Source organism: Megalops cyprinoides, chromosome 6 (genome assembly GCF_013368585.1).
Source record: "Megalops cyprinoides isolate fMegCyp1 chromosome 6, fMegCyp1.pri, whole genome shotgun sequence".
NCBI lineage: Eukaryota > Metazoa > Chordata > Actinopteri > Elopiformes > Megalopidae > Megalops > Megalops cyprinoides.
In genome coordinates, this window is record NC_050588.1 from 30,712,498 (window position 1) to 30,740,156 (window position 27,659).

At 40.4% G+C, this 27,659-nt stretch overlaps 1 protein-coding gene across 1 annotated transcript; it reads left to right on the plus strand.

The window, feature by feature from the left end:
• The first annotated feature begins 8,455 nt into the window (after positions 1–8,455).
• LOC118779573 (protein phosphatase 1 regulatory subunit 1A-like) lies at positions 8,456–23,636 on the plus strand. The gene is made up of 7 exons (XM_036531742.1): positions 8,456–8,700; positions 15,455–15,515; positions 20,138–20,175; positions 20,382–20,445; positions 21,497–21,703; positions 22,465–22,578; positions 23,402–23,636. Exons 1-7 carry the CDS (start codon positions 8,620–8,622, stop codon positions 23,470–23,472), a joined length of 636 nt encoding a protein of 211 aa, XP_036387635.1. The 5' UTR covers positions 8,456–8,619; the 3' UTR covers positions 23,473–23,636.
• Positions 23,637–27,659: the final 4,023 nt, after the last annotated feature.

Here is a 27,659-nt window from a genome sequence, read left to right on the forward strand (position 1 = left end):
ATGCAATGATTATTCATCTATTGAAAAGGAATGAGGAGTGGGGGGGGGGGGGGGTGTCAGTGATGACTTATTTAATAGATACCAATGGATGGCGGGATGGTGACGGAGCTGCTAAAATGATTACGTTTATAAATAAATTGAGAGAAAATGCAAATCCCTGCGGTAATGCTGTGATGCTGCCCGTCTGTTCTGATGGCACTATTATTCACTGTGGCGCTAATTAAAACAGGCCAAATTAAACCAAATAATGCTTGTCTGTCACTATGAATCTGGATAAATCGTGGAACTTAGCATGCTATGTCAGAGAGATGGCGATCTCATAAGCACCCGCCTCTCTTTTGTATGGCTTCTCTTTGCCTGTCAAGTCCTTTGTGTTCTCTCTTAGCTACAGCTAATATATGGGTTCAGTTGCCAATAGAGGACGGAGTCGTTGGATAGATAAAGGAGGCCAAAACAAATTCGGCTTCTGAACCCTTTTCACAGTGTGCATTTTGTTCATTGTGACTGCGGTGATTGGAGTTGTCAGATTGCAATCTGCTCCTGATTCCAAATGGGAATGGTTTTATTCCGCCTTTGAGATCTTAAGAGATATCAGCGCACGGATCATCACGTCCTTTCAAAGAGTGGCCACATCAAGCTCCCCCACATTCCTTCCCCTTGTGTTATTGAGGAAAATCTGTCCAGGAGACGAATCACAGGTGGGGCAGGGAGGCAGCGAGGTTATACGCCTCCCTGGGAGCCGGTTGGTAATAGCTCCGTTGCTAATTAAACGATGCCAGCATGCAATTACTCTACTGCACGCACTCTGTATTTAAGCAGCCAATTACCACATGGCAGGCACATCAACATCACGTAGAAGGAGGGCTTTATTGGGCTAACCGTTCCCCTTCCACAAGTGCTTTTGAGACATGAGAAGTTGACGGACAGAGGCAGGGTCAATACAGCCCTGCCATCCTCCGCAGCTCACTCCTCTGCCCACCCCTATGGTGTCTCCTTTCCTGCTGGAGCAGGATCCAGTCTGCTCAGCTCCATTCTGGTTCTAGGTGTTTCTATTAGGGTCTGTTTTTTTTTTTTGTATTATGAAATGTTGCTAATCTGATTCAGTGATGAGGTTTAATCAAGTAAAATTTGACACTGATTAAATGATGGGAGTCTGTTTAATTTGCTGAAATGTATGTATGTCTCAAATAAGGTTTATTGACCTTGAAAAGTGCAATAAACATACTACAGAGGAAAAAAAAAAAAAACTGTGAAAATCTGTGTGTTATCCTTGTATTTGGCGCAGTGTATACTGTGGAATGAAATTCCAGGTGGGTGGTATTGCCTGGTACTGAATAGGAACATCAGAGTGTTGCACTGTGAGTATACACAGGTGTAAGGTTACCCTGTTATTTTTTTTAATTAAATTGGATATTTATATAAATCTGTAGCGTAAAAATGTTAAAATTATGCACTACAAACAAGCATATTGTTTATATGTATATAAAAAGGTATATGTGTGAATGAGTTTGTGTGTTTCTGCATGTAGGTTGAGTGGGGGGGGTAGTTCTCTTTATTGCAGATCAATAGTAAATAACTGACAGAGATGCTGGACAAATTGTAGAGAGCGCCATGATGGAGAAGTCAATATTCCTTCTAAGTGTATACATATACATTTTCAACAAGCCACCAAATCAGTAATCAGATACTAAACTTGAAAAAGTCCCTTAGCCTGAAGGGAACATTGTGGAAGGAAAAAAGTTGGCAGATTTGAAGATTGAATCAAAGGGCTATGCACATAGGTTTAGTCATGACCTCATTCTGAAGTGAGATTTTGTCACTCAATACATATTGAAGTTCAGTGCCTTTCAGATCAATTGCATGGGGTGATTTGCTCTGGTGTGTTTGCGTGTCGTCTGCAACGACGCCTGGAATACTGTTGGGGATGGCAAAAAAGGCCTTATTTTGATATTCGCCCGCATGCAGCTGTGGCCCCTAATCAGCACAGCTGGAGACAAAGGCAAGCACAGCTCATCTGAATTTCATGAATCCAGAGAGCAGGCAACGGGAGAGAGAATGATGCACACTTTGTGTGTGAGTGTGTGTGTGTGAGTGTGTGTGTGGTTGAGTGCATGTGTGTGCACATATGGGTTGTGTGTGTGTATGTGTGTGTGTGTGTGTGTGTGTGGGTGTATGCGTGTGTGTGTGTGTGGTTGTGCGTGGGTGTGTGTGTGATGCGTACGTGTTGTGTATGCATGCACACGTGCTGACTATTTTGCAAAGCCTTTGCGAAATCAGAAGGAGTTTTTCCCTCTGGTCGGGTTCAGTTTGTAGCCGGTTTCGTCTCGCCCAGCAGAAATCCCGTGTGTGCTCCTCCTCTCGCCTTCCCACACAGATCCAATTCGCCCCCCGCGCTGTGCGCATGGTGGGGACACAGTGTAATCGCCTGCTTACATAGGAGATTGATGGCACAGCGTCTGTCTCCCTGGGGTAGTTATGTAATGGAAAAAAAAAAAAAACACACGATGCAACTGACAAGCCTGATGTAGTGGGTTATGCTCAGGTCTGATCTGAAATCAGCCACCTGAGCACCTGATTTTACTGCAGTGCCAGTCTCCACAATGATAGCAGCCACAGTAAGAGTCATAAAAAGGAGAGATGAAACCCAGTGGGAGCAGCTGACACAGATCTTTTACCATGCAGACAATTTTAGCTGCAGTTCTGACTGACTGAAGGAGGAAGGGAGCATTTTGTGTCAACAACAAGAATGACATACAATTTTAGCTAAATTTTAGAGATTTCATTTATTACAGTTCCAAATACATGCCCAACTAGATTACATATATACAAGCTCTGTTTGATTTTATATTTTATCCTATATTCTGATTTCAGCACATATCCATGGCATGACTCTGGCTCTTAATGTAGCTCAATAGGGATTGAATGCAAACCTATATAAAGTAGTCACAAATAAACAAATGTTGTTCAACAAGCACCTTTTTCTGTTTTGTGTTAGAATAGATGTTAAAGCCCAACAGAAGAAACGTCATGTCATGTTTTCCCAGATTCCCAGGTAATGGCCGGTATTTTTTGTAATATTTAGGCTACATCATATTCCCTCAGAGCTCTTGTTCCCTCTCTTTGCATGGTACCCTGAATAAATCATTTTATACATATCTCTAGATAATCAACAATCTGGGAAAGAAACCTAGGAAAATCAAATCAATTATTACATTTGATTAAGTATTTATTACCTTAGCATAGATGGGCTAAGGTAATAAAACGATTTCTCTGATCCACTTGGGAAATCAGTTGGAGAAATGTAAACATTCCTATGATTTTTTTTTGTTTCAATAAAAATATTTTATAAATTGTATTGTATTTACAATACAATACAATTTTACAATTACAATAGCTGAGAGCAAATTGGCAATCATTATACCAGGGAAAAAAACTAAACAAAAATAACACAGAACCACCCCCACACTTCTACTGAGAGTAATGGGAAAATGTGACATCTTCTTGACGAGCAGTAATAACCTGGCCTTCATTAAACTAATGAGGGTTTTAGAGAACTGAGAGAGGAGAGTTATTTAAGGACCTGCTGTACCACAGAGCCAAAGGTAAAAGTATTGTCTTGTACTGATCGCATGACTTGTTGACAAAATCTCTCACAACATTGTGGAAGTATAAGATGTATACATCTGAATTTTGTGGCAGATATTCAAACTCTGATGTGCAGTGCTTTTTTCATAGTTCAGGGTTCGCCTACATAGCTTTCTGACCGCGACACCTGTGCCATCTAATTACTGCCTTGACAGCCTGCCAAAATTTATAACACTCCACATGACCCCCAGTGAACCCAGTTCTGAATGTGTCAGTGGTCTGAAATTAGCTGTGAAACAAGGAGTTTGATCAATCCTATAAAGCCATGTTTTAACTGCATCCACATTGTAATATTAAACGTTCTTACAGCATCAGTCAAAATAATTTAAACATAAAAAAGAGCAAAAGCTTCACACTTAATGGAAATATACACAATTAATACAAGATGTCTGGGCAATAGAAGCACCCTTTTTATGATATAAGTTAAAAGGTGTAAGCATTTGCATTACTACGTAAGTGCCACCACTGACAGAAAAAAAATTAAATTGTCTTTATTGCAATTTCAGCTTGCCCCTATTTTGAAATGGCATGTTGTTCACTGAAATAAAATGTTGTTCAAGAAAGCAATGTATGCCTGTTATCTACCATCAAAGCATCCTTTCAAAGAAAACATCTTCCAGTTTAAACTCTCCACTGCCACAAATAAGAGCTATTACTGCTACATTCTCTTCAAAAAAAGGATAGAATCAAACATACTGTGTGATGGAAGGCCAGTCTTTTTGAATGACATACAGATACAGTCCGCACGCTTTAAAGTAGTGGAGTAATAAATCAGAGCCACTCATATAAGTTTTGATTTTGTTTCTGTTGTCAATTAGGGCACTGAGAGTTTCCTGCCCAACTGACAAGTTCATTTATGCAAGGCACTTTCAAGATGTTTGTGGTTTGTTACAGCTTACCTCTCACTTGTAATCTATAATGATGCTGTATAATGCATTATTCTGCCCCTTTCATGAGACGGTCCCTGGAGGTATTTAGCAGGAACTCTTCTTTCACAGCAATGTCAGCCTCTTTGTTGTTTATTGGTGACAGCACTTTTTTTTTTTTCTTAAGGAACTCAATGCACGCTTACTCTTCAAATGGAAGGGTAGGCAGTCAAGCATGAACTAATAAGGCACAACACCCTTCTCAGTGAGAGGACCTGCCCAGTTTTTTTGGCTAAGGTTTTATTGTCCATTTGAAATAAAGCCAGTCATTACTGCTTCATTTTTCTTTACTTATGTACTCAGGCTTCATAAGAATTCATTTTCACAGGACCCATGACCCGCTTGAAAATTCATTTTCACAGGACCCATGACCCGCTTGAAAAAAAAAAATACAGACAAATTATTAATTACTGGCATTGTTTGCCCCTATCTTGCCTATAACATTTACTAAAGTTATCATTCATAAACCGACTGTTGTATCTGTTGTACTGGTGTACGTCTTGTGAAAATGACAAACAAAGGATACAGGAGACTACAGGAGAATGGAGTGATTGTGTTTTGTTTGCTCCACAGATCATGGTATGCTCTGTTCTGAGTTGCTGAGGCATGTTTTTTTTTCTCCATACGCACAGCTGCATTCTTTGATGAAACAGAAACTTTCTTCCCTGCTCTTCTGCACCCGTTGGTAGGGGTAGGAGCTTTTCTCTTACCATATCCCGCACTTGATGGGAATGGAAGATGCCTACAGCTCAAGTGACAGCAAAACGTCATTCTTCATCGTTCCTATTGGTGCTCTCTTGTTGAGGAAAGACGCCGGGTAGAACAATGTTTTGTCTTTCACTTTGTACAGTGGCTTTGCCGCATGGCTTTCTCCACTGCTGTGTTTTCATCATAGGATCTTCCATTGAACTATGAAATGTAGACTTTGTCATTGTACATTCTTACAATATTGCAGTTCCTGAGCTGCTGTTTGTTTTCACTTTCCAAGGTTGTGCTTACTGAAGACTGACAATTTGGTTCTGGTGGTGGCATCCCTCCAGGTTGTACTATACTGTTTAAACGTCAGCCTCCCCGGAGCATTATGAAATAGCAGTCAGCCACACTAATAAGTTCATGTCAGGAGATTGTCCCAGTTCACTGCAAATAATTTAATCATGTCTCAATGTCACCTTCATAGATTGTGCTGTTGTTGTTTTGCCGTGCTGGAATGGTCACACTGTTAGAGTAGAAGAGACTCCCATCGGTATACTGCCCTGACCATACTGTGCAGTTCATCTATAATGTATCAGGGATAGGTTTGCCTTCAAAGCATTGCTTGGGTCAAAGATGAGGATCGATTTTTGATTCACAATGCCATATAACCACAAGCTTGTACATAGGAAAAAACCGGAGAACGCCACACTTCCAGGACCAAGACTGGTCACTGCTGGATAATATATACATTTTTCATTGGACAATATAGCAAGAACAGACCAGTTCTTTACTGGCCAGTCTGGCATCCCAAGTACAAAAGACTGGTGTGACATAATTTAAGTAAACGCGACTGTGACAGTATTTCAGAGATTTATCAGTCCAGTCGTATGTACCAATTAAAGCTGAGCCCTGTAAATTGAACCGGATCATTTACAGATTGCAGGAAACAGGAGACGATACTAACTCATCATGGATCAGATTCCAATATTTTTTCCAGTGTTACAACAAGAAAGATGTGCTCCAGCCTGGGCTCGGCTCACGTTTCTTCTCTCTCAGCCACGGTGCACATTTGGGAATTTCCGGTGTTCCAGAGATCAATGCATTCGGTTGCAAGGGAGGAGGCCACACTCCACACGGTCACAGTTTGACTAAAGTGAACCACTGAGTGTGCTAAAGGTTCTGTCACAGATATCATTATGGCCAAAATGGTCTCCTTACTTAACACCAAAGTTAGGAATTGCCTCCTTTCTCTCCTATTCAGCTCAATATCAAACAAAATGAACACCGTATATAAAACATTATGTCAAAAAAATTATATTATATAACAGTATGTGCAATATTATGTATTATGAAGCCAATGTCATACAGTATATTGTGTCTAATGTGGAACCTGAAGGAATCAGAGGAATTCAATAGCTAGTCATTTCCCAGGGAGGTGTATTTGCAAATGTGTTCTGAAGCATGTTCTGAGCAGGAAGTAATCCACTGCCTCTCATTTGTCCTTTCATTTCCTAAATGGATTAATGTTATGAATCTGAAAAACATACAGTTATAAATCAGAAAAAAAAATTTAATTTCTAGATTTTTTTGTTCATCTGTTGTGGATATTTTTATGGATCTCAATGAAAAAATAAAGAGGATATACGGAAATTTGGATATATGGACATGGACAATTGCACACCAATGAACCAGCCCACAGTTCATAACATTTCACATTGGCTGCACGGGACTAGGATGAAAGAACAATCATGCTGATCCACACACATGGAGTAGAGCTTGTTATTGTTTGGCAGCCTCAACAAAAGGATCAAACTACCTGAATTGATTGCTATTCTCCTAGGGGGGAAATAGTATTTTTCTAATATCAATCAAATTTCACATACCTCATTACACACCTAAGTAGTGAGACATCAGGAGGGTATAGTAGGGTGTAATAATAGCGTAGGGTATCTCTAGAGTTTTTGCAACCCAATCAATAGGTTATAGTCAATGTCATTTTGGTGAACTTGCATATGCCTATATGAATTAATAATGTTGGCACTTCAAATAAATGAATGTATTGAATTTCAGCCATTACCAAGTTCCATGAAGCCCTGTTCTTAGCTACCTGTTGTTGTCAGGGCACTGCTGATAATTTACCTTTACCCTTTTGAGCATTGCTTTCCAGATCTCCCAAACCCCTATTTTGCTATCTACCATTCCATTTTGCTATATTTCTGTTTTAGAAACAACTTGGAAAATTCATCTTGAAAAGTCATCTTCTATCCAAATAGCACTGCTGGTACTGATTTCCTCAGCAGACCATCGAGCTGTTCCAGTCTCCATGGTTGCACCCTAATAGTTTTTTTTTTTTTTTTTGCGGTTGATGCTGTTGTAATCACAAGTGAAACATAACCAAGGTTTTTCTTGGTACATGCAAAATTGCTCAGGACCTCAGGTGGCTCATTTAAGAGCCAAGTAAAAATTGGCTTCAATTAAAAACACAACCCAAAGGCATCCACAATCACCTTTTTATCTTTTTTTTTTTAACTTTTTTTAGTAACCCATACATGCTTTGCTTTAGCTGCACAGCTTTGCTTTAAAAGATTATGTTTTAAAGGCATTTTGACTCGTGTATGAATATATTTTCAATAACGCTATCAGGCAAACTCTCTTGATGTTATATTGTTTCTGTCCTTCTGTCTATACCATACAGATAGATAGATAGATAGATAGATAGATAGATACTGTATAATTTATTATTCTGCGTAATTTTACTACTCTGATGCATGCCTGGGAGCGGTTTCTCCACCTCCTGCTAGTGAGAAATGCTTTATTTTCAGGATGGATGCAATCTGATCGTAACACCACTGCTCTAAAGAGTTAAAGCCTTTTTGTGCTGGGGTTTGCACTAACAGATATGCCTGTGCACAGAGAGCCAGTGGGGGGGGGGTGGAGCGAGAAAGAGGCAGAAAGAGCAAGCGAGTGAGCGAGAGAGAGAGAGAGAGAGGGGGGTGTTGAGAGGGAGAGTGTCCTTGTCCATGCATTAAACTGAGTGGAGCAAAAGCAGGGACAGGGGAAGTGTGAAGAGGAGAGAGTCAATGAGACCGAGACGGACAGGGGAATAGACTGAGAGTGAGAGAGAGCAGGAGACAGGGACAGAGGTACAGACAGAGAGTAACACAGAAAGAGAGGGGAGAGGGAGAGAGCGGAAGCAGAAGAGAGGAACAGAGGATTCTCAGGACAGCAGTGCCGGTTCTCCCCCCCCCTCCCCTTACCCTCTTCCTTAACCACCTCCTTCAAGCCCCTTCCCTATCCCCTCTCTCACCCCTCTCTCCCCATTCTCTCCTTTCTCTCCTTCCCTGGCATTACCAACATGGAGACCGGCAGCCCTCGCAAAATTCAATTCACGGTGCCCCTCCTGGACTCCCACCTGGACCCAGAGGCTGCTGAACAGGTGAGGGGGGCATTTTCCGGGGGGGGTGGAAGAGGGGCTGACTTGAATGTACCATCCTTTTTGGAATACATCACATGCCAAGCATTTAAAATTATAGTCTGGAGTGTTGACTCTGATATGCAATATTACAAAAAATGAAAATAATATTGAATGAATGTATAAAAAGCATATTGTTTTTTTCTAAATGATTGCCTGTATTTGTCATTTTAATAATTATTATGTCATTTGTAGTTCATTTTGTTTAAATAGTTACACGTAACTATGAGCTGGTATTTTGTTGCATGGATACAGAAAGATATCACTTGGATGTGGTATTTTTGTACCCTTTACTGACTCAGAGTTTTATAATTGGGGTATGTGGGGGAAAAAAGAAAAACACGTACACGTATATATGTATTTGGTCCTCCAAGGATGTTGGTATTGGTCTGGGAAAACAAGACAGTGCTGTGAACAATGATGAGGGACAGAATGCCTGCAATGATTTTGTGCATGCCTCCCTGTCCGCATCTGTGTCTCTTACTCTCACTCTCTTTGTCTGGCTCAGATGTCTGATTTAACTCTACGCTGAACATTAATAATACACTCCCTTTGCACACACTTATAGACACACACACACACACACTGCACCAAGGAGATGGTTACCCTTAGTTAAATGTCCCTCAGAGTAATAGCCTTCCACAGGGGACCCGGTGTTGTTCTCATTGTACAGGAGACACAGACAGCTGCACAAAGCACTGAATGATTTGAAGATACTCATCAATGCATGAAAGCTTTTTTTAACACTTAGAAGAAAAGAAGTGACAGATGAATGGCATTTCCAGTCTTAATGTGTGATGTGATGGGTGCTTAAGCCTATAAAACTTACTTTAGGATGTAGATTAAATGGGCACATCTTCTGGGAGCTCTGGGAGAGAGAGGAATGTCCTATTTTCTGCATTTCATTAAAATAACATGCATTTTAGCTAAAGGAGTCCATTCATTATGAATGAGTAGTACAGGAAATACAGTTCTATGATTTCAGGCTTTCAGAGACACATTCTCACGGGGTGGTTTGAATGGTTCAGTTTCCAGAGGAAGCGTATTTTCAGATAGTAATAGCAGCATATTTTTTTCCATTTGAAACATTTGAAGGGATGTAATTAAGGAAAGGATTAAACACATTTCCAGGAGATGGTGGATTAATTACAGTTAATTCCTGCATTGAGTGTTTATCATTATGATAACAAAGTATCTTGGAGTCACTCTCCAGCGTTACTTAAAAGTGGTCATACATTGAGGAGTTCTGCTATTTTCAGGGAAATCTAATAACAATTGTACAGACAGAGCTATACTTTAGCAAAATGAGTGGCGAGTTTCCATGCTGCTCTATAATGCCATAATGTCCTTCAGTAACATAATCCTGCAATGGTGCTCATGGCACCTATGTATTGACCTGTTATTAAACAACAACAGAAAGTAAAGAACATCCTCTGAAGCAGGTCTTTCATCAGATCTGTTCTACAGTGCACAGTGCTGTTCTGTCATATTTAGACACACTTGTTTACTACAGGGAAAGCCACCAAAGATGATCAAGTGCTATAAACTGATCCTTTTGCTGGGTGGCTGCAGCATTTAAGGGAGAGGGAGAATTCTGGGTAGCCAGATGTGAGCTGGGTGCACAGGATTGGGGTGAGAGGAGGGGTTATTTTAAGCCTAATGAATGAATTTAACAGGCCTGTAATGAGCGCAGTTTTTGGATTTAATTAGTGAAGTGAGATTAAGTGGGCCATTGGATCAGTTGTTGACTGCTTCCTTTCTGTGTGTGTTTGTACGATTGCACATGTGTCTATGGCTATGAGGAAAACATAGCAAAGTGCAAAGCAAATGTTAGTGTCTGTGTGTGTATGTGTCTGTGTGAATATGGTTTCAGCGTGATGTATAAGCTCTGGCGCTGTCAAACCTTACAGAAAATCCATTTTTGAGCTCCCTGGCTTTTCTCGGCCTCACTGAGCAGGTCGCTCGGTGCCTGACAGAACCCCACAGTGCCCCGTCCGTTTGGCGTGCCACAAGCCCCCGCACCAGAGAACTTCCAAGATGATGGTGTTCCTGGCCACCCTACTGCCTCACTATCCTTTTAACCATATGCACACCAGGGTTTCCGCCTGGATTTTTTCTTGCCGGTCTGGTGTCTGGAAAGAATTTATTTTACCGGACAAATTTGAAACTTACCGGTCCCGGTTCAATAACAGTCTATGTTACAAACGCAAATATAATGTACACCTAGGTTGATGAAGGAATGACAATGACCTCAAATCATTTTGACTATTTAATGAACAGTAACGGTTAAGCAAAAAGAACAGTAACGATTGACCAAACCTCAACATTTGCCACTAAAATGTAGGCTATTACAAAACATCTGTAACCTGTAACATCTGTAGCCTGTCTAAAAAAAGGCTAGGCCTACATGGCATCAAATGTAGCCTATAGGCTACCAGGTAACATTTTACTTTCTCCTTTTTTTCATTGCAGCAAAGTCCTCTGCTGCAGACTTGAAATCAAACATGTCCAATGTGTCTTTGCAGCTTGCAGTGCGCATAAGCCACGCCACTGTCTCCTCTTCCAGAAGACTTCGCAGTGCCGTCTTAATTCGATTCTGCAGAGAGAAGTGGGCCTAGTAGCAAGTATCACACAATAAAAGAGCGCACCCCTTTGGAGAAAAAACATACTGTAGGCTGTTAAGAGGCTGTTTCACTGTCAAAACATAAATGTCCTGTTTAGGGATAGCCTTCGTTATAGCTATGTTTTGTATGAGCATTGTTACTGGACATTTTGACCAGCAAGTTTTTAATTTATCGGTTTCTTATAAATTTTACCAGGCAAAAACCAGTAATTACTGGATAACAGAAACCCTGATGCACACATGTATGTTTCCTACATCTTGGTCATGCATTTTCTGTATGAAAATGGTGTAGGCGTTTTCTGGCATGAAGTGCAAATCTCTACAGATATAATCCAGGCGTGAGCTTCAGATTCATGCAAAATATACATGGTTGCCCAGAACCAGGCGTGACAAGTATTCTGGTTTGTGCACAACCTTCTATTCATGCTACATGCTGTATTGCGGGTCTTTTATCTCTGGTTCCAATTACAGGACAGCAGAGATGACAGGCTGTCAGTATACACACACCAATTTGTGTGACACCTCCTTCATCCTTGTGGGCAGGAGAGCAAGGACTGCAACATCCCATCACTGCAGAGATATGCCTCTCTTTCAAAACTGAAATAACTATGCAAATAATGTTCTTCATTATAGTAAAACAGAACAGGAAAGTAGCAGTTGTGCTTAGTCATTTGATACTGCATTGTCTGCATAACCCAGTATATCTTTTTTGTTTTTTGCTCTTTTTACTATTCTATCTCTATGTTTTTGAAAAATGTAGTAAAACACACACTGCAAACCACATTTGTTCTGAAATTGACAGTGTAATTTTTAAGGAGCAGAGGCTCTTCATTTGTTATTTAAGAAAGCTGCACATTTTAGAGCATAACTACGTAAAAGCAGCACGAAGTAAAGAGCTGACCAAAGTCTCAGCGCTGTTGAAAATGAATGTCTACTTCACTCAAATCCAAGGTGAAATGTCTGGTTCTCTTGACCTTACAGGACCTACCGAGAAATCCAAATGCAAAATGCAGCTTTATGCCATTTCGAAGACATGTACATAGAAGCACATTTTTTTTTCATTTTGCCATTTTTTTAGCTTACTGTTCATAGCTAGTAACCCAGGCTTTGAATGCATGTATTCATGCCAAAATGGTAAATGTGTTAAACTGTGGATGTACATCTATTCACAGTGTAATTATTTTTGAAACATCTATAAAATAATGTGTTAAATATGGTGCACACGTGAACAGAATGTGTACAAAATGGGTTTGAAAAATGCTGAATGAATAGGCCATTCAAAACATATCAAAACATGAAAAAGAAACCACTTCACTCATCCACTGTACATTACTACATGCAAAGCATATAATACGGTTTGAAGTAAATTCTAAAGCTATAGAAAAAATGAAGAGAACAGCTGGAGTCCTTTATGAATGACCTTTAGTATTGGCAGAGCAGTGTGTATCAGAGATGGAGCAGTGGAATGGAGCGTGTATCTATACCACCCCATGTATTTAAATAGAGATCCTTTATTCTGTGGTTTTACACCACAAACTCGCAGGAAGAGGGATTAGCAGGAGAGTATAATATTCTATACAGAGAGGTGGAACAGAAATGTGTCTGTGCTGGACCTGAAATCTGAACATAATCCTAATTAAAATGACATGTCAGATGAATCTCTAGTGGTTGCTCACCCTTGACAGATTTTGTACCACTGATACGAATCTAAAGCCAGTAATGTGTTCAGAGTTTCTGTATTGTGCCCTGATGGATGATTCAGCTACGCAGATAAAATACATGCAGAAATGGCAATCTCACCACATCAGACCGAGAGAGCAGGTGGCAATTTAAATTGTCTTCAGGGTGTAAGATGAGGTTTTAAGTGGGATTTTACAGTGTGATTCTATGAGAACATAAAAACTAGGGAAAAAAGTTTGGATAAAGGAACCAAGCGCTTCAGCATGAGGCTTGAAAGAATATGTGTGTGCTTGGGTATAGTATGTCAAAACTAAAAAAAGCCTCCTTGGCATTCATTTTTGTAATCCATATTGTCTTTTTTCCTGAAAATTTTATTTCAGTTCCAACACAGAGCTAAATTTCATTGAATTATTAATTTGGAATGAATGATTTGGAAACTGCAGGCAGCCACAGGCACCTTTTTCAGAATCTTTGAATGCATTGAAAATTAACAAAGCGTTATAGTGTCCAAAATGAAATTCACCCAGTTCCATTTTTCTCTCGACTTTTTATTCTGGAATATGAATGGTCCGTTTCCTTCTTTGTTTCCCGAATGCAGTCAGCGTAGAATATGAAAATAGGGATGGATGAAAACAAGCCTTGATCCTGTGAAGGCAGCCCCGGGGGGCAGTAGTGTGTGTGAGAGACGATCCAGGGCTTTTCTGGTGTTTATGAGAATATAATCAGCCCTCAGGAGCCATTTCCATTGTCTCTGAATGTGAAGGGACCGTGGTGCCAACTCCAGCGAGTCTTAAATGCCTGGAAGAAGAGCTGCTGTATGAGCCAGGGGTAGAAATCTCCAAGCGAGGGCAGAATTAACTGGTGCAGCATTATCATGTTACTGCATTTTATCCCCTTTCCTTCTCCTGTTCTGTTTTTTTTTTCTTTTTTCCTAACATTTTGGAAAAATGGACAGCATGTTAGTGACCCTCAAGGGGCAGAACACTCAGGTGCCTCTAATGCTCCTTGTAAGAGGACTGAAGACTCTCCATCTGGTATCACAGAAAGAGACAAGCCGCTTAACATTCACGGTCCTCTCCTCTCTGTGGTCGTGTGCTGGTAGTAAATGAGGCATCCGTAATGCTGAATGCTCAATTAGTCTCATCGAGGCGCCAATGAAAACTAAGAACCCTCAACACATACTATTGCGGTCTGAAAGAGAGAGTGTGGGAGAGAACAGGGCTTTGATTTCTCTGTTTAAAGTATTTTGATTTTATTCTTTCAGGACAGAGCTGGAATTTGGTAACTTCCAGGGGTGCAAATGAAGGAATGATTATTTGGTGAATAGTTTGTTAAGATCTGTCGACATGTTAAATTGCACGCGTGTGTGTGTTTGTGTGTGTGTGTGCAGGCATGTACTTCTAAGGTGACAAGCTCTATGTGCTCTGTGTTATGTGTGGAATAAATAATTGTGTGCTGGAGGTGCTGGATGAAATGCTTACTGACATGACGTGTGGTGTGTGTGGAGAAAATGTCTTTTCGTCAGAATTCTTGAAATGCAGGAGTTTCCTTATGATTTCTTTCAAATTGAAAAACATAAATAAGTAACCATGTATGTACAATGCAATAAAGTACAATTACAATTATTCATAAAATAAATCTGTTAAATGTCTTGCTTAATAATGGAGGGGAGGTAAAATAGGCTTCCCAGTTCAGGCTGTCTAATCTCCCCTGCCCTCCTTCAGTTAGCTTGAATAGACTGTGGTGTACTCATTTTAAAGGGTTGCTTATCTTGCACTCTCTGTTGCGCTGCGGTCTGCTGCAAAGTCAACGTATTATTTAATTCCATTACCTGTATTTATGTTTCATTATGTTGGCCTGTGCTGACGGAACCGAACAGAACAGGCTGTTGTCATTCATGCTGCAGTAGTAAGTGGGACAGATGCCCACTTGAGCATCATCATTACTCAGCATTCCTGGTGGCATTAAGCCTCTATCTCTCAGTCTTACCCCTGGTGGTGACCTTCCTTGTGTCAGTGGATTTTGTGTGTTTTTGAGCTTTGTTTCACAACACTATCCAGCTGAGTTTGACTGACAGTGTAAAACACTTCTACAGCTAAGCATAGTATGATATGTTGAATAAATTATTTATAATTGTACACCTCAAAGGCAAAAGAGGCATTTTTGGCAACTCTGGAAACTGATGTTAAAAGAGTCAACTTAAACTGAAAGCAATGGCTGGGTGGCATGTAGTTTTGAAAGAAAATGACATTAAGAGGGTTGTGATATTTAAAAAGGTGATATTAACTGGGTTTCTCTTGCAAAATGTTTTTTGAGTGGCCATGATTGCAGTTGATATCTTTATGATGATTATTCCATATGTCAAGCTCTCTGAAAAGCAATGTAATGAGGGCTGTGTTCCTTCTACCTTTGCAGATTCGAAGACGAAGACCCACTCCCGCCACTCTGGTGGCATCCAGCGACCAGTCCTCACCAGGTATGCACTCCTCTTTCACTTCACCTTCTCTGGGACCTCAACCTACATTTCTCACCCTCGGTGAGTTCATTTAAAGGCACATCACAGGTACCCTGAGCTACCGTGCCAGCTTGAGCAATCAGGGCTCAGCTAAAAATAACACTCCAGATTGGCCATTTTCACTCCTAGCTAAAAGTGCTGCCCTTACTTTTGAGGCATGATCCCTCATAAGCTGTCCCATGTGCCTGTCAGACTGGTGACACATTATGTGCTTTCACACATACAGTATTGTTAATACACCAGAGCAGGTAATTATGAACAAAAAAAATAGATGTATCAATAGAATATATCATATGTATTTATATCATTCAAATGTTTTTAAATCATAATGACCACTAGATACACAGGGCCAGTCCTTTCACCAACACTGGCCCCTAACTGGTCTCATTAGTGACTATTATGGTCTTTTTTATGAACTTCCCACCAAGCATCTAACATATTTTTCCTTGGTTTGTACAAAATCAGAAAAACACAAGACCAGTCAGGAGCCCTCAGTAGTATGACGCACTTGAATCTGCTCCTCCTCCTCCTCCTCCTCTTCCACCTCCTCCTCCTTCTCATTCTCCCCTGATCCCCACTGCCTGTCTGCTCACCATTAGAGATGAGTCACTGGGGAATAGGGGAGAACCAGTGCCTCTTTTACGGTCTTCATTTCATTTCATTCTCAGTTTTTGGATGACGGTATCACGCTTGATGGCTATATCTGCACCAGATGAGTGGGGCTGCTTAGTCACTCTGCTGGTTATTTATAGAGAATTGTTTTCCTCATGGTCTGTGCCTCTTATGGATTTTTCATGGATCAAGGCCTCAGATGATGTCAGAGTGATATTTCCTTCAACAGCTTCCATCATTTCCTCCCATGTGGCCAAGAATGATCCAAAAGCATTCAAATATACAATTGAAAATAGGTACAAGACTTAATGCAAACACCTTATGTGAATGCCTCTGTCTGGATGTCACAGATCTATACAGTTTCATTTACAGTACGAAAATAATATGTTTTGTCTTGTCTGTTGTTGTGTTTCCACCGTCAGCAGATTTTTATGTTTACTATCTGCATGGTCCTTCAGATAAAATAAAGGCCCAGGCAGAGGTCTGTGTGTGTGTGTGTGTGTGTGTGTGTGTGTGTGTGTCTCTATCTGGTCATGTTTCAGTGAGATGTTCATGTGTGTGCTTGATGGTGTTGATACTGGGACAGGGAATGTCCTCCATGCCTAAGGCTGGCACGGGCCTTGATCTCTGAGACCCCCCTTCTTGCCCTCCCTGAACCATGCATGGAAGATCTGAGGAAAAGAGCAGGAGGAAGGAGGAAAAAAGAGAGTGATTGACAAGAAGAGTGAGCGGATGAGAGAGGGAGAGAGATAATTGGAAAGAAGGGAAAGGGGGGGGGGGGGGCGGAGGAGGGCAAGAAGATGAAGAGCGAAAAAGAACGTGATAGAAAGAGGGGAGAGGGGGAGACAGAGCCAGAGTGGGAGAGGGATGGAAAGAAAGGGTAAAGAGACAGGGCGGGGGAGTGGGGGGGAAGCTGGTGCGGCAGAGTGCCTGTGCAGACATTTGCTACATTATTCAACAGCATGCAGATCATGCAGCCTGGCTCGCCGTACTCCTCAGCTCTCTCATCGGCGCACTGACAAGGAGGCCTGCACTGACTGACACACACACTCCCAGCTGCCACGTCCATCAGGACTGACAGTCAGTGCAAACAACTACATCTAGGCTGCGTCTGCTCCCAGAAAAGCTCTTATTCCCGTCTTTGACACAGCAGAGGCTGGCTCTACGTTTGCAGTCCAGCGTACACAATTGAGATGTGAAGAATGCATTTTATGTAGTCCTACAACAGTCAGGTTGATCTGTCGATGGTGCAGGGGTTTGTTATCAGCCAGTGGCTGACTGAAAGTGCTATCAGCCTGGTTTCCCACAGCTCTAAGAAGGATCAATAGGGATTTGTCTCTCCTTCAAGGTCCCCTTTGCTTGAAGGTGAGGCTTCACCGATTTCTGATGCCTCGGTGGAAGGTACTGGATGAAGTGACAATACAGCAAGTGACGATGTAAAAGGTCTTCATGTGACAAATAAAATCTTGCTGCAAGTCTATTTTTTCTTGTGTGGGTGTAAGCACCTCACCCAGATCCATTAAAATATGTCAAAAAATGTACGTCAAAAAGAAACCTATTGCCGTGTAGCATACTAGTGTGGCATCCATCCTCCTAGCAAACCCGCCTGTGAAAAGGAAGGCGCCTCGACTGGATTATCATGGCTAATTTACTACCATAAACAGAAGGGCCAGCAAACAATTATTTCCATGTTCAGTCAAACGTCTTTCAGTATGCAGCCATAGTGTTTGGAATGGCCCCTCCAAGCCAGGACATTAGCCCCTTCTTGGGACTCACCAAGGATCACTTACTGGGACAAACCTAATCACATTTAAGAGTGGGTGTTTTTGTGTTCTGACCCGAACATCAAGTCAATACAGATAAGTGAATCACAATGCCTTCTAAAGTGTTCCTGGCATAGTAGTGTCAGAAAAAGCAAGGAAGCCCATTCCCTGCATTGCTCTCTGGCATGAGGTATTTATCTATCCTGCCATAAACATGCATAATATACTGTGCAAGTATACAAACCATGTTTTTTTGTTCTATAGGCTATTTGTCCACAATCAGCCATAGTGAAGTGAGATGATAATTGAAAGAAGTTGACCTCTTTTGTATCAGCAAACTCAAGCGTGTTGTCTGAAAGACTGCCTTGACTTTTTGGAAGGGATTGGTAGACAGAAATGGGAACATTGTCTTAAGTTTAACAAATGAAGTATCCAAAGTTTGTCTTGTTTTATTGACAGTGGATGTAGTTATGTCTCCTGCTAGCATGAAGGTAGGGAGAAAATCAAATGGTGCGGTAAATTCATTCAATGTGCATGGGAGTCACTATCTGTTGGGGCACATTTGTAACAACAGTTCTATAAAGGATGTCCCTGTGGATTGCACAGAATTGTCACATGCCATTACAGTAATATGCACACCTACTGTATGTTAAACCCTTTCTGATATGGCACTCTTGTCTTTGTACTCTAATCATCAGCTCAGAATTGGTGTGTACTCACAGATTATAAAAATGTTTATTGTGTGTCGAAAAATTATCCTGTTTATACAAGCTAATTCTTACGAAACGCAGCAGATGCACACGTAGCTAAGAATATTGCTGCAGTAAAATGAAGCTGCAATAAATTTCCATTCTCCTGAGGCACACAACAGCCCTCAGATTAGCAAATTTCATGCATGCGCATGCTTGGCAATATGCTAACTCTGAGTAACCTGCGCTTCCTTTGATGTCCTCAAATCACACATACTGGAGCAGCTGGCAAATCATTCAAACAAAGCTCAAAATCTTAAAACTGCTTACGTTATATTTTCAGAAAAAACAATCGTTCCATTTTTATTTCCATGTAATTTTACTCACTATAATTACTCATTTACAGAGAAAACTAAAAACAACCAAAATTGAGCCCTCCATTGTGATAAATACGGAACTCAGCATAAACTGCAATAATTGCACAAAATATTATGTATCAATTTTATTAATATAATTTCGTAGAAAATTGTCAAATCCATTTTCCTGCCGGCCCTTGTCAATGCCTAACTCACAGATATACAGGCACATTCACTGCGTAAGTAATCATTTTCCCTTTAGATTCTCGTTGAATGTTGAAAGCATTGCAGAACACTTTATGTATTGACATCTTAAAGACAACAAGGAGACATTCTATAATATTACTTATTCAAAGTCAAGTGCATGGCAGGTGACAACACTCTTGGCCTGAATAAGAAAGATCTCTATACTTCATGATAAACATTGAGAAGAATGTATGTTAATGCCCTGATATCATTTAAATGCCATGCTGCTTTTGGTGCAGTGGAGTGATGGAATAGACACATCACACATGTTTGGCAGCACACACACATAGACACAAACACACACATAGTGCTTGGTGTCTGGGGATGTTTAGGTTGCCAGGCAACAAGGTGGTGTCCTAGAAAAAGTTTAAAGGCCCAGAGACAGATGAGTGTTCAACAGATACAGAACTGAGCTAATGGTTTTACTCCAATGTAACTGATTGTATTTTCCCATGTGTCTTTCTTTCAATAAACATGTTGTCTTGTTTCAGATATTGATTAAAGCTGATAAAGTATCTTTTTGATTCTGTCATATTTGTCTCCTGTGTGTCATGATTTTATTTTGTTTGGCTTGCTCTGCCCTGTCACAAGTGCTGCTGACGAAAGCAGCTGTCTGAACACTGTCAAACCATCTGGATCAGCACAAGGTCACCTTGCTCCACAACACTGCAATTTCCCATTCTCCACCTGACTGTAGCATACAGCACAGACTGCAGAAGGCTCCAGAATTCTCTGCTGCCAAAATTGTGTGTGTGTGTTTGTGACAATGTGTGTGAGCTTCTGGGCTTTTGTATTTAAGTTTGTATGAATAGGTTTTTATCTAGAGTATGAAGAATGTCTGTGCTGTTTGTTATGAGCTTTTTGTTTTTACCTGACCTGTTTTATTCTGAACCAGTCTATTCTCCTTTTTGCTGCAGAAATCGATGAAGACCGGCTTCCAAACCAGCTCTACAAGGTAATCGATTGTGTGAATCTTTTGTCATTCATTTAAGTGATATTGACTCCCAAAGCTTACATTTTTTTAAAGCATGGATTAAATTGCCACAGTCATTTAAAATTTGACAGATACTAAGCAGAACAGTCTTGTGTGACAGCACTTTCACATATAAACTTTTGTATACAGTACATACTGCAAATTTAAGACCCAAAGATGTTTTCCAGGCAGCGCTGCTGAACTCCCCCCGGCAGAGGAGGAAGGGAGCACGGGGCACGCCCACTATGAAAGGTATAATGACTTTAGTTTCCATTGTTGGTGGGTTATGGTGGGATGGCAGTGTAACATAGCGTTAAGGAGCAAGACTTATAACCAAAATGTTGTCTGTTTGATTCCCTGCCTGGGTCATTGCTGCTCTACCCTTGGGCATGGTACTTAATCAACAACTGCCTCAGTGAATATCCAGCTGTATAAATGGATAACATGTAAAAATTGTTACCAGCGTAAGCTCTGGATGAAAGCATCTGCTAAATGACAATAATGTAGTGCAATGGGTTGTGGTACCTCAGACTTGGTAACAAACCCAGATCTGGCACTACAGTGCAAGTGGAGGTGCCAGACTGATCAGATCATCACCTCTCACATGCCCACATGGGCTGGCACCGAATGTAGCTTCTTTGCAGCTGAACGGGCTCTCAAAATTATGATGGCAGTAGAATCAATGGCATTAATTTGCAGCTTGCCTCTGCTCCTTGACTCAGCATCAAGCTGCTTCACAGCAATTCCCTGGCATATTTCTTCTGCTGATTTAAAAGAATATTACACAATGGATTTAAACAGACTTGGTTAAACAGATTTAAACAGATTTGGTTACCTCCTTCTTGAAGAATACAAAAAATGTATTTGAGGTGTGACAGATACATTAAAAAAATCACCTTTTAAATTTCTGTGACTCTGAATTTATCTCGATTTTGTTCAGTATGTTCACATATTCTGCTAATTTAGAAAATGATTAGCCTTACTGTGTCCAACACCAGACAACCACCAGGCCAAAAGCAGTAAGGCTTACAGTATGTACTGTAGCTCAATCAAGCTGACAGTAATCACTGCAGAATGTGTACTGTCTATCAAATAGAAACTTGAAATTAATGTAAAGTTTTGATTAAACAGTAACGTGAAACTCAGCTCCCAGAAAATGGTTTCACTTCAGTGCAAAGGCACAGTACCAAGTACAAGCACATTTAGTAAGGTTTGGTACATCCACCTAAATACTCTTGTATTTATGTGATGACAGAATAGGCATAATTGTTCATTTCCATCCTCCTTCCCTTTCCTCTCACAGAGCTGCAGTTCCTGGTTGAACACCATCTGTACCGGCAGCAGCAGGGTGGAGGAGGGGACGAATGTTCCTCTGAGAGCTGCCTGTCGGACCGGCCCAGTCCCGACTCTGTCCCCGCTGGAGACGAGCTGCCCGAGGACGAGGGGGGCTGGACCGGTGGAGACCAGGCCACTGCCGAGGCCTTTGAGAAGCTGCGCTGCCAAATGGAAGGTGAGAAAGGAAAAGACTTCCCCCATGCTGGTACCTCCATTAAAATGGAGAGAGGAGAGAAAATAATACACACACACACACACACACACACACACACAGAGAATGAGATATTGGCAGTGATTCAATCTGTGTCCAGCCAATTGATTCCAAGGAGGAATCTGAGAGCTAGAGAGCTCGAGAGCCATGGGAGAGATAGACCCTATTAGGGTGGGATGAAAGGAAAATTTATTGTGCTCCTACAGTGTTATGTGTAGGCAGACCAGTATGTGCACTAGGGCTATTATAAGAAACCGCCAATGCTCACACTCTTTTCTAAGCCTCTGCAGTGCTTCTGAAGGAGTAAGTATCCCCAGGGAACTGTAATGTAAAATGCAAATGAATTCACCCTGTTTTGGAAAACAAAAACACAAAAAAAAAAAAAAAACAAGCAGAATCGGTTGCCAGTAGCTCACTCAACTCCTCTATTTGCCCATTGACTTATTTAAAGTTCAGTCTGTTTACTAATGCTTTGTTTCCCAGACACATGCCAAGTTTACCCTGGCCTGCACGCTAATCATATGCAATTAAATGCCAAGATAAGGTGATTGACAGTCAGATCACCCTCTCTGAGATGCATTAAAATGAGAAAAGAAGGGGACTGACAGGGATTTTGCCATTCCCTGATGCAACACCGATGTAATTCACAATATTACTGTTGATTCATATATTTGAGGAGGGTAATTTATAACAAAATGAGTAATTATGATATTGACTTTTTGCAGCGTTTTCCAGAGAGAGCCTATTAGAAGATGGTGGTGAAATGGAAGGCCCCTCACCAAAGGGGGAAGGGAGTTCTGCCATCATAACCACAGCAACAGCAACATCACACACGCAAGGTAGAGCCTACTCAACTGGTAAAAAATATATATATTATCATAACTGCAGAGTAGTATCAGTTGAACCAAGCTGAATTGAATTGGTTTGAGTTGAACTGAACTGAATTGATGTATAGAAATGTTTTGCAGTACAACATGCATGCCTAGATCTGATTGTAATAATCAATAAGAAAGCAATATTCTGAAAGATCAGCATAGATATGCCATTTGTTGTAGTGCAAACGTGCATGATCCATATAGCCTTTATCAGTTCAATTTTCTTTCCCTGATATAACGAACCCAAAAATGGAAAATTGGCTTCAGTTTTCCCTTTTTTGCTTTCATAATAATTTGAAATTTTGATTTTTTTGGCAGACATTTTAGCATTTTTTAAAATTTTAAAAAATGTTAACAATGAAAGTGGAAATATTGGTGTAAGTTGAGAAAGGAACTCATTCCAATTTTGACTCTACCGCTATACCATCAGCGCAGACAGACTAAAGCAAAAAACTGAATGATCAAACCTTATTGGTCAGTAGTAATTGCTCAGAGAATAAAACAAGCATCTTAGTCTAAGACCATTTGATTTACTCTCATCATGCACACCATGAAGTTGGGGTCTACCTGCACTCAGTGGTGCTATCACAATCTGTTATTTCACATATGCACCAAAAATCCTACTAGGCAGTGAACCATTTTAGTACGTGGGATGGTGATACAATATAATGGATTTAACTGGCAAGAAACTGTATATTTGTGGAATTGTCCCTAAATAGAGCTGTGCCCCAACCAGAATAGCTGAAAAAAGTGCTCCCTGACATCCTCTTGTGTTTTCCAACTGCAGGCGCCAAAGCGGCCCCCACTGTGAGCCCACTGGCAGAGGAGAAGAAGGACACAGAGAGTGAAGAGAAATAGGACTGCCTGCAAAACACCCCGATTTACATTTCTGGTTAGAAACAGAAGACAATGTTTCATGGACTGAAGCAAACACAAGTGTCCCTACCTGCCCCCGAACTCCTGCCCCTTCCTGTAACTCCTCTGAAAGCAAAAAAAAAAAAAGAAAGGCCCTTTTCAAGCAATTACCCACATGTTAATTCAAGAGTTTAAAGGTAAAGTAAGACTATTTTATTCTCTTTTTTCCATTAAAGTAAAAAAAAAAAAAGGTCCAAGGTAAAAAGCTTTATTCTCTTTCATTGATTTTTCCATGTTCATTTTCTACAGTTAGGGGTCATGTGTGCTGTTCAACCATGTATGGCAACAGCATGGAAACATCATTAAAATACAGCAGAGCACTGCTTGGAGAACAGGGTCAGTAGCATCTGTTTTCAGTGGAAATCTTTTTATTTCATTTCTTAATTTTCCACAAGCATATTGTTAAATAATCTGTACATACACTTTTGTTTAACAATTCTTGAATACATTTCATTACAGTCCAAACTAAGTTTTATTTCAGTGCTCAAGATGTTGAAATTGACTTTTTGTGTTCTGATTTTTTCCCTCTTTTTATGCTACTGTTATTTAACTGTACAACTTTCAAGGGCATTCCATCTTAAAGCAATATCAGTATATCTAACTTTGTTGGGCCAAGGATCAACATAGTGAAAACTGTCAATTGAATCTTTATCTGTATTCTAAAATTAGTTTTGCCTTCACAGTCCAGGAAAGGCTGAGACAATATTGATATACCTGCTTTGATTTCTTGCTTTGTACCAGTTCTTTAAGATGATGTTATTGTTGCTGTTGTGTTATATGAGGTAAGAGTTTATCACAACCCTGGGGTTCTTTGAAAGTGGGTGTCTGTGTCTGATAATACATGGCCCAGTTTTAGAGGGCAGTATTTTTCCCTTCTTTGTCGTACTGTGCATACTGCAGTGATATGCACACTGCAGAAATAAAACAGCAGTAGAGATCACTTTAAGATCCTCATCTATAGACTTATTGTAAATGGCAACAGGGTTTTTTTCTGAGTCAGTTTCTAAATACAATACAGGCCTTATATGTCTTCTTTTATATTACTTGTGTGGTAGATTAGACATTTAATTTGTGAGGAGTAAAAAAAAAAACACGGTTTAGAAGAGGGGGATTTTCATAGCACCATGTATAGCCAATTTGTTCTCTGACGTAGCTAACAAATCATAATTGCATGATACTGTTGACAAAAGACAACCCACCCCACCCCAACCCTAAATCTGCAACTTGGTAATAGCAGGACTGTTTGGCGCTCTTGCTTTTTCTAGAAGTCCCGTTTGTTAAGGGATGATTACACCTGGCTCTGTGAAAGATTCAGAGTCAAATATACTTTGTTAGCTGAGTGGTCATGCAACACAGAACAGCTGTCCGGTGACTATTCCTTTTGCTTGCTTTCGTCCCCTATGTATATTTTAAACTCCAATTTTTCAGTCTGGGTTGGGTTACTTTTTCAGTGTTCACTGTCATAATCTCACTCCACAGCACATAAACCGCATGTCAAGCTAGGCTCTCAGCATCAGATACTGACTGTGCTCACTACTGGGAAAGGACTGGCTGTCAAGGAGTCTGGATGTTTATTATTAGCCAGACCTGACTAACAGTAACACTTTTAGTGGGCCAAGTCATCTGTAGGTGTTTCATCATTAAGTGTCAAAGGAAGGAGATTCTGATAATGCGTATGTAAGAACTGTAGACAGGACTCTCTAGTAGACATTTGTAAAATATACATTTGTATACACTGCTGTAAATGTATGATTGCAAAATGTATAGAATATTGTTTATATGACATTGCTGATATTAAAAAATCTGCTACATGAGCACATGCACTTGCTTTTTACTTTTCAATACACCCGAGCGTAATTGCAGTTTAATGGAATTTCAAATGTCTGGTATTCAAAGTTCAACTTAGGCAGGGAAAATTGCTTTTGGAGGTCAAAACCCTGTGGATTAAACATTAGTGCAACCATTGTAAGAGGTGATATTCTGTTATGTTAATCAAATGTTCACTTTTATCCAGATGGATCTATTCCTCAGAAGTGGGCAAATTGTCACTGAAGGCCAGATGAATCACCTGTTTTGTTGAGAGAAGTAGCCCTTTAGAAAATTTAAAGAGGAAATGTAAGAAATCCAGAACACAACATTCACATCTTTGAGCAGCAGTTTGGAAATCATCATCAGTTGAAAAGGTTTGCGAACCTAGAAGCAAGAGTTGTATTTGGAGTAATTCAAAATTAAGCCTACAAACAGGACCACTATACAATGCCACCACAAATTAACCAGCAATGTCTTGAATGAACTTTTTTTTTAACATCATTATGCATTTAACACCAATGTGACAGTAATGTTCCCATAACCAATTAAAACACATTTCAAAATTCAGTACTCATAATACAGTTTTACCCCAGTGTCTTCTATAAGTGGAAATTTTCCATTTCAGACTTAAGGTTAAACATTACTTTTGCATCACTGAACATGTGCAATGCAAGGCCCTCATGCAGGACTCCTAAAAATAGAAAGCTAGCATATGAAATATTTAATGGACAATGAGCAGTGAGCGTAAAACATCATTCACATTAATTTTTCAAAATGCTGCTGGTCTACGATGTTGAATTGAAACCATTCAATATTTTACTGCGTGGCACACAAAAAATATTGTTTGAATGTTGAAATCTGATGGCAAAGTGAACTTATAGAGTTGACTCAATGAAGAATTAAAAAAGGCACACTCTATATCAGGGCTACTAAGCAGTGGGGGTCAGAAGGAGGGTCAGAATCCCACCGGATTTCAGGGCATCCTTAATATATTGTAATCTTACATGAACTGGAGAGGAAACTGAACTTCCTCAACCAAGACAACAAACTGACTCATAGAGGTGAGTGCAGAGGACAAAAACTGACGTATTTTTAAAGTAATTAAATCAATTTTCAACAAAAAAAGCATAAATAAATAAATAAGGATCATAAATTAACTGACTAATTAACTTCTGCTTTCCAATGATCCAACGAAGGTAAAATAGTCTTACATGTCATTGGTTTATCGCAGACAGCATGCCTTTGGGATTCAAGAGTATGCTCGATTATTCTTGACTTGTTTTTGGAGTGACAAATGGCACACGACCTGTAAGAGGTTTGCTTTTGTTAGCGAATGAAGGGGAACATCGTGTATCCAACGACAAAGTCGTATTAAACACGAGGGCTTCATGGAGGATTTAGGACTACTGGACGCCGAAATGGACGTGGTTGGGATAAACACGCTAGCCGCGGCCATGCGAATCTCGCGGACTGCACAGAAAATGAGGCTAAATCGAGATATGCTGGCAAACTAGTTATACACGCGCACCTACCGTCCAGCATCTACAATAGTTAGCTAGCGACAGAGCTGCTGCATGTCAGTAGTACAGCACCAATTTTGTTTTCTTTCAAATGGGCGTGTTTGTAAGACACCTGCCTAGGAGCCGAAGCGGTAAGTTATTTCTCTGGTAAGGACTAATTCTGCCGTAAACAGACTTAAGTGGCACGCAGACAATTGTATACTATTTCAAACTGTTTGGCGGAGTCCATGATTGCGCGAGCCTTAAGTGTGTGAGGAGGACACGAGTACCATTGAGTTCCATTGTGGAATTTTCTGCCCGCACTATAAACTACCCAGACTCCATTGCTCGATTACCTTCTCGTTGTGAGTTGGCCTGACCGTTCCTAAAGGCGCGAGCGTTGTCATATGAACTAACGTAAGGACGTAAGTAAAATCTTAGCTAGCTAGCTAGGTAAATACTGTGCAAGTTTCGACCATTTAGCTCGGTACATAAATATAAACTGCGTTAAATATAAACTTTAAGAAAAAAATCTGATAAAAACTGAGTTACTCTTTTGATGTTTTACCCCCATATGAGATAACTAACATCAGTAACGTTAGATTAGCTTGCTAACGTAAGTCCACTAATTGCGCGCTCGCTAGCCTGTTTGTTTTTGTTAGCAAAAAAGCTGTGGGCGCTAAAACCAAAACAAGGTGGTGTTGGCTAGCTAGGTTAGTTTAATCAAGGTTGCTATGAAGAAACGCCAACATCCAAATCATCAGCATACTTGGTAAGGCGATTGCGCTATACCCAACTAAGGGCGTTAAGTTGTATCCAGAT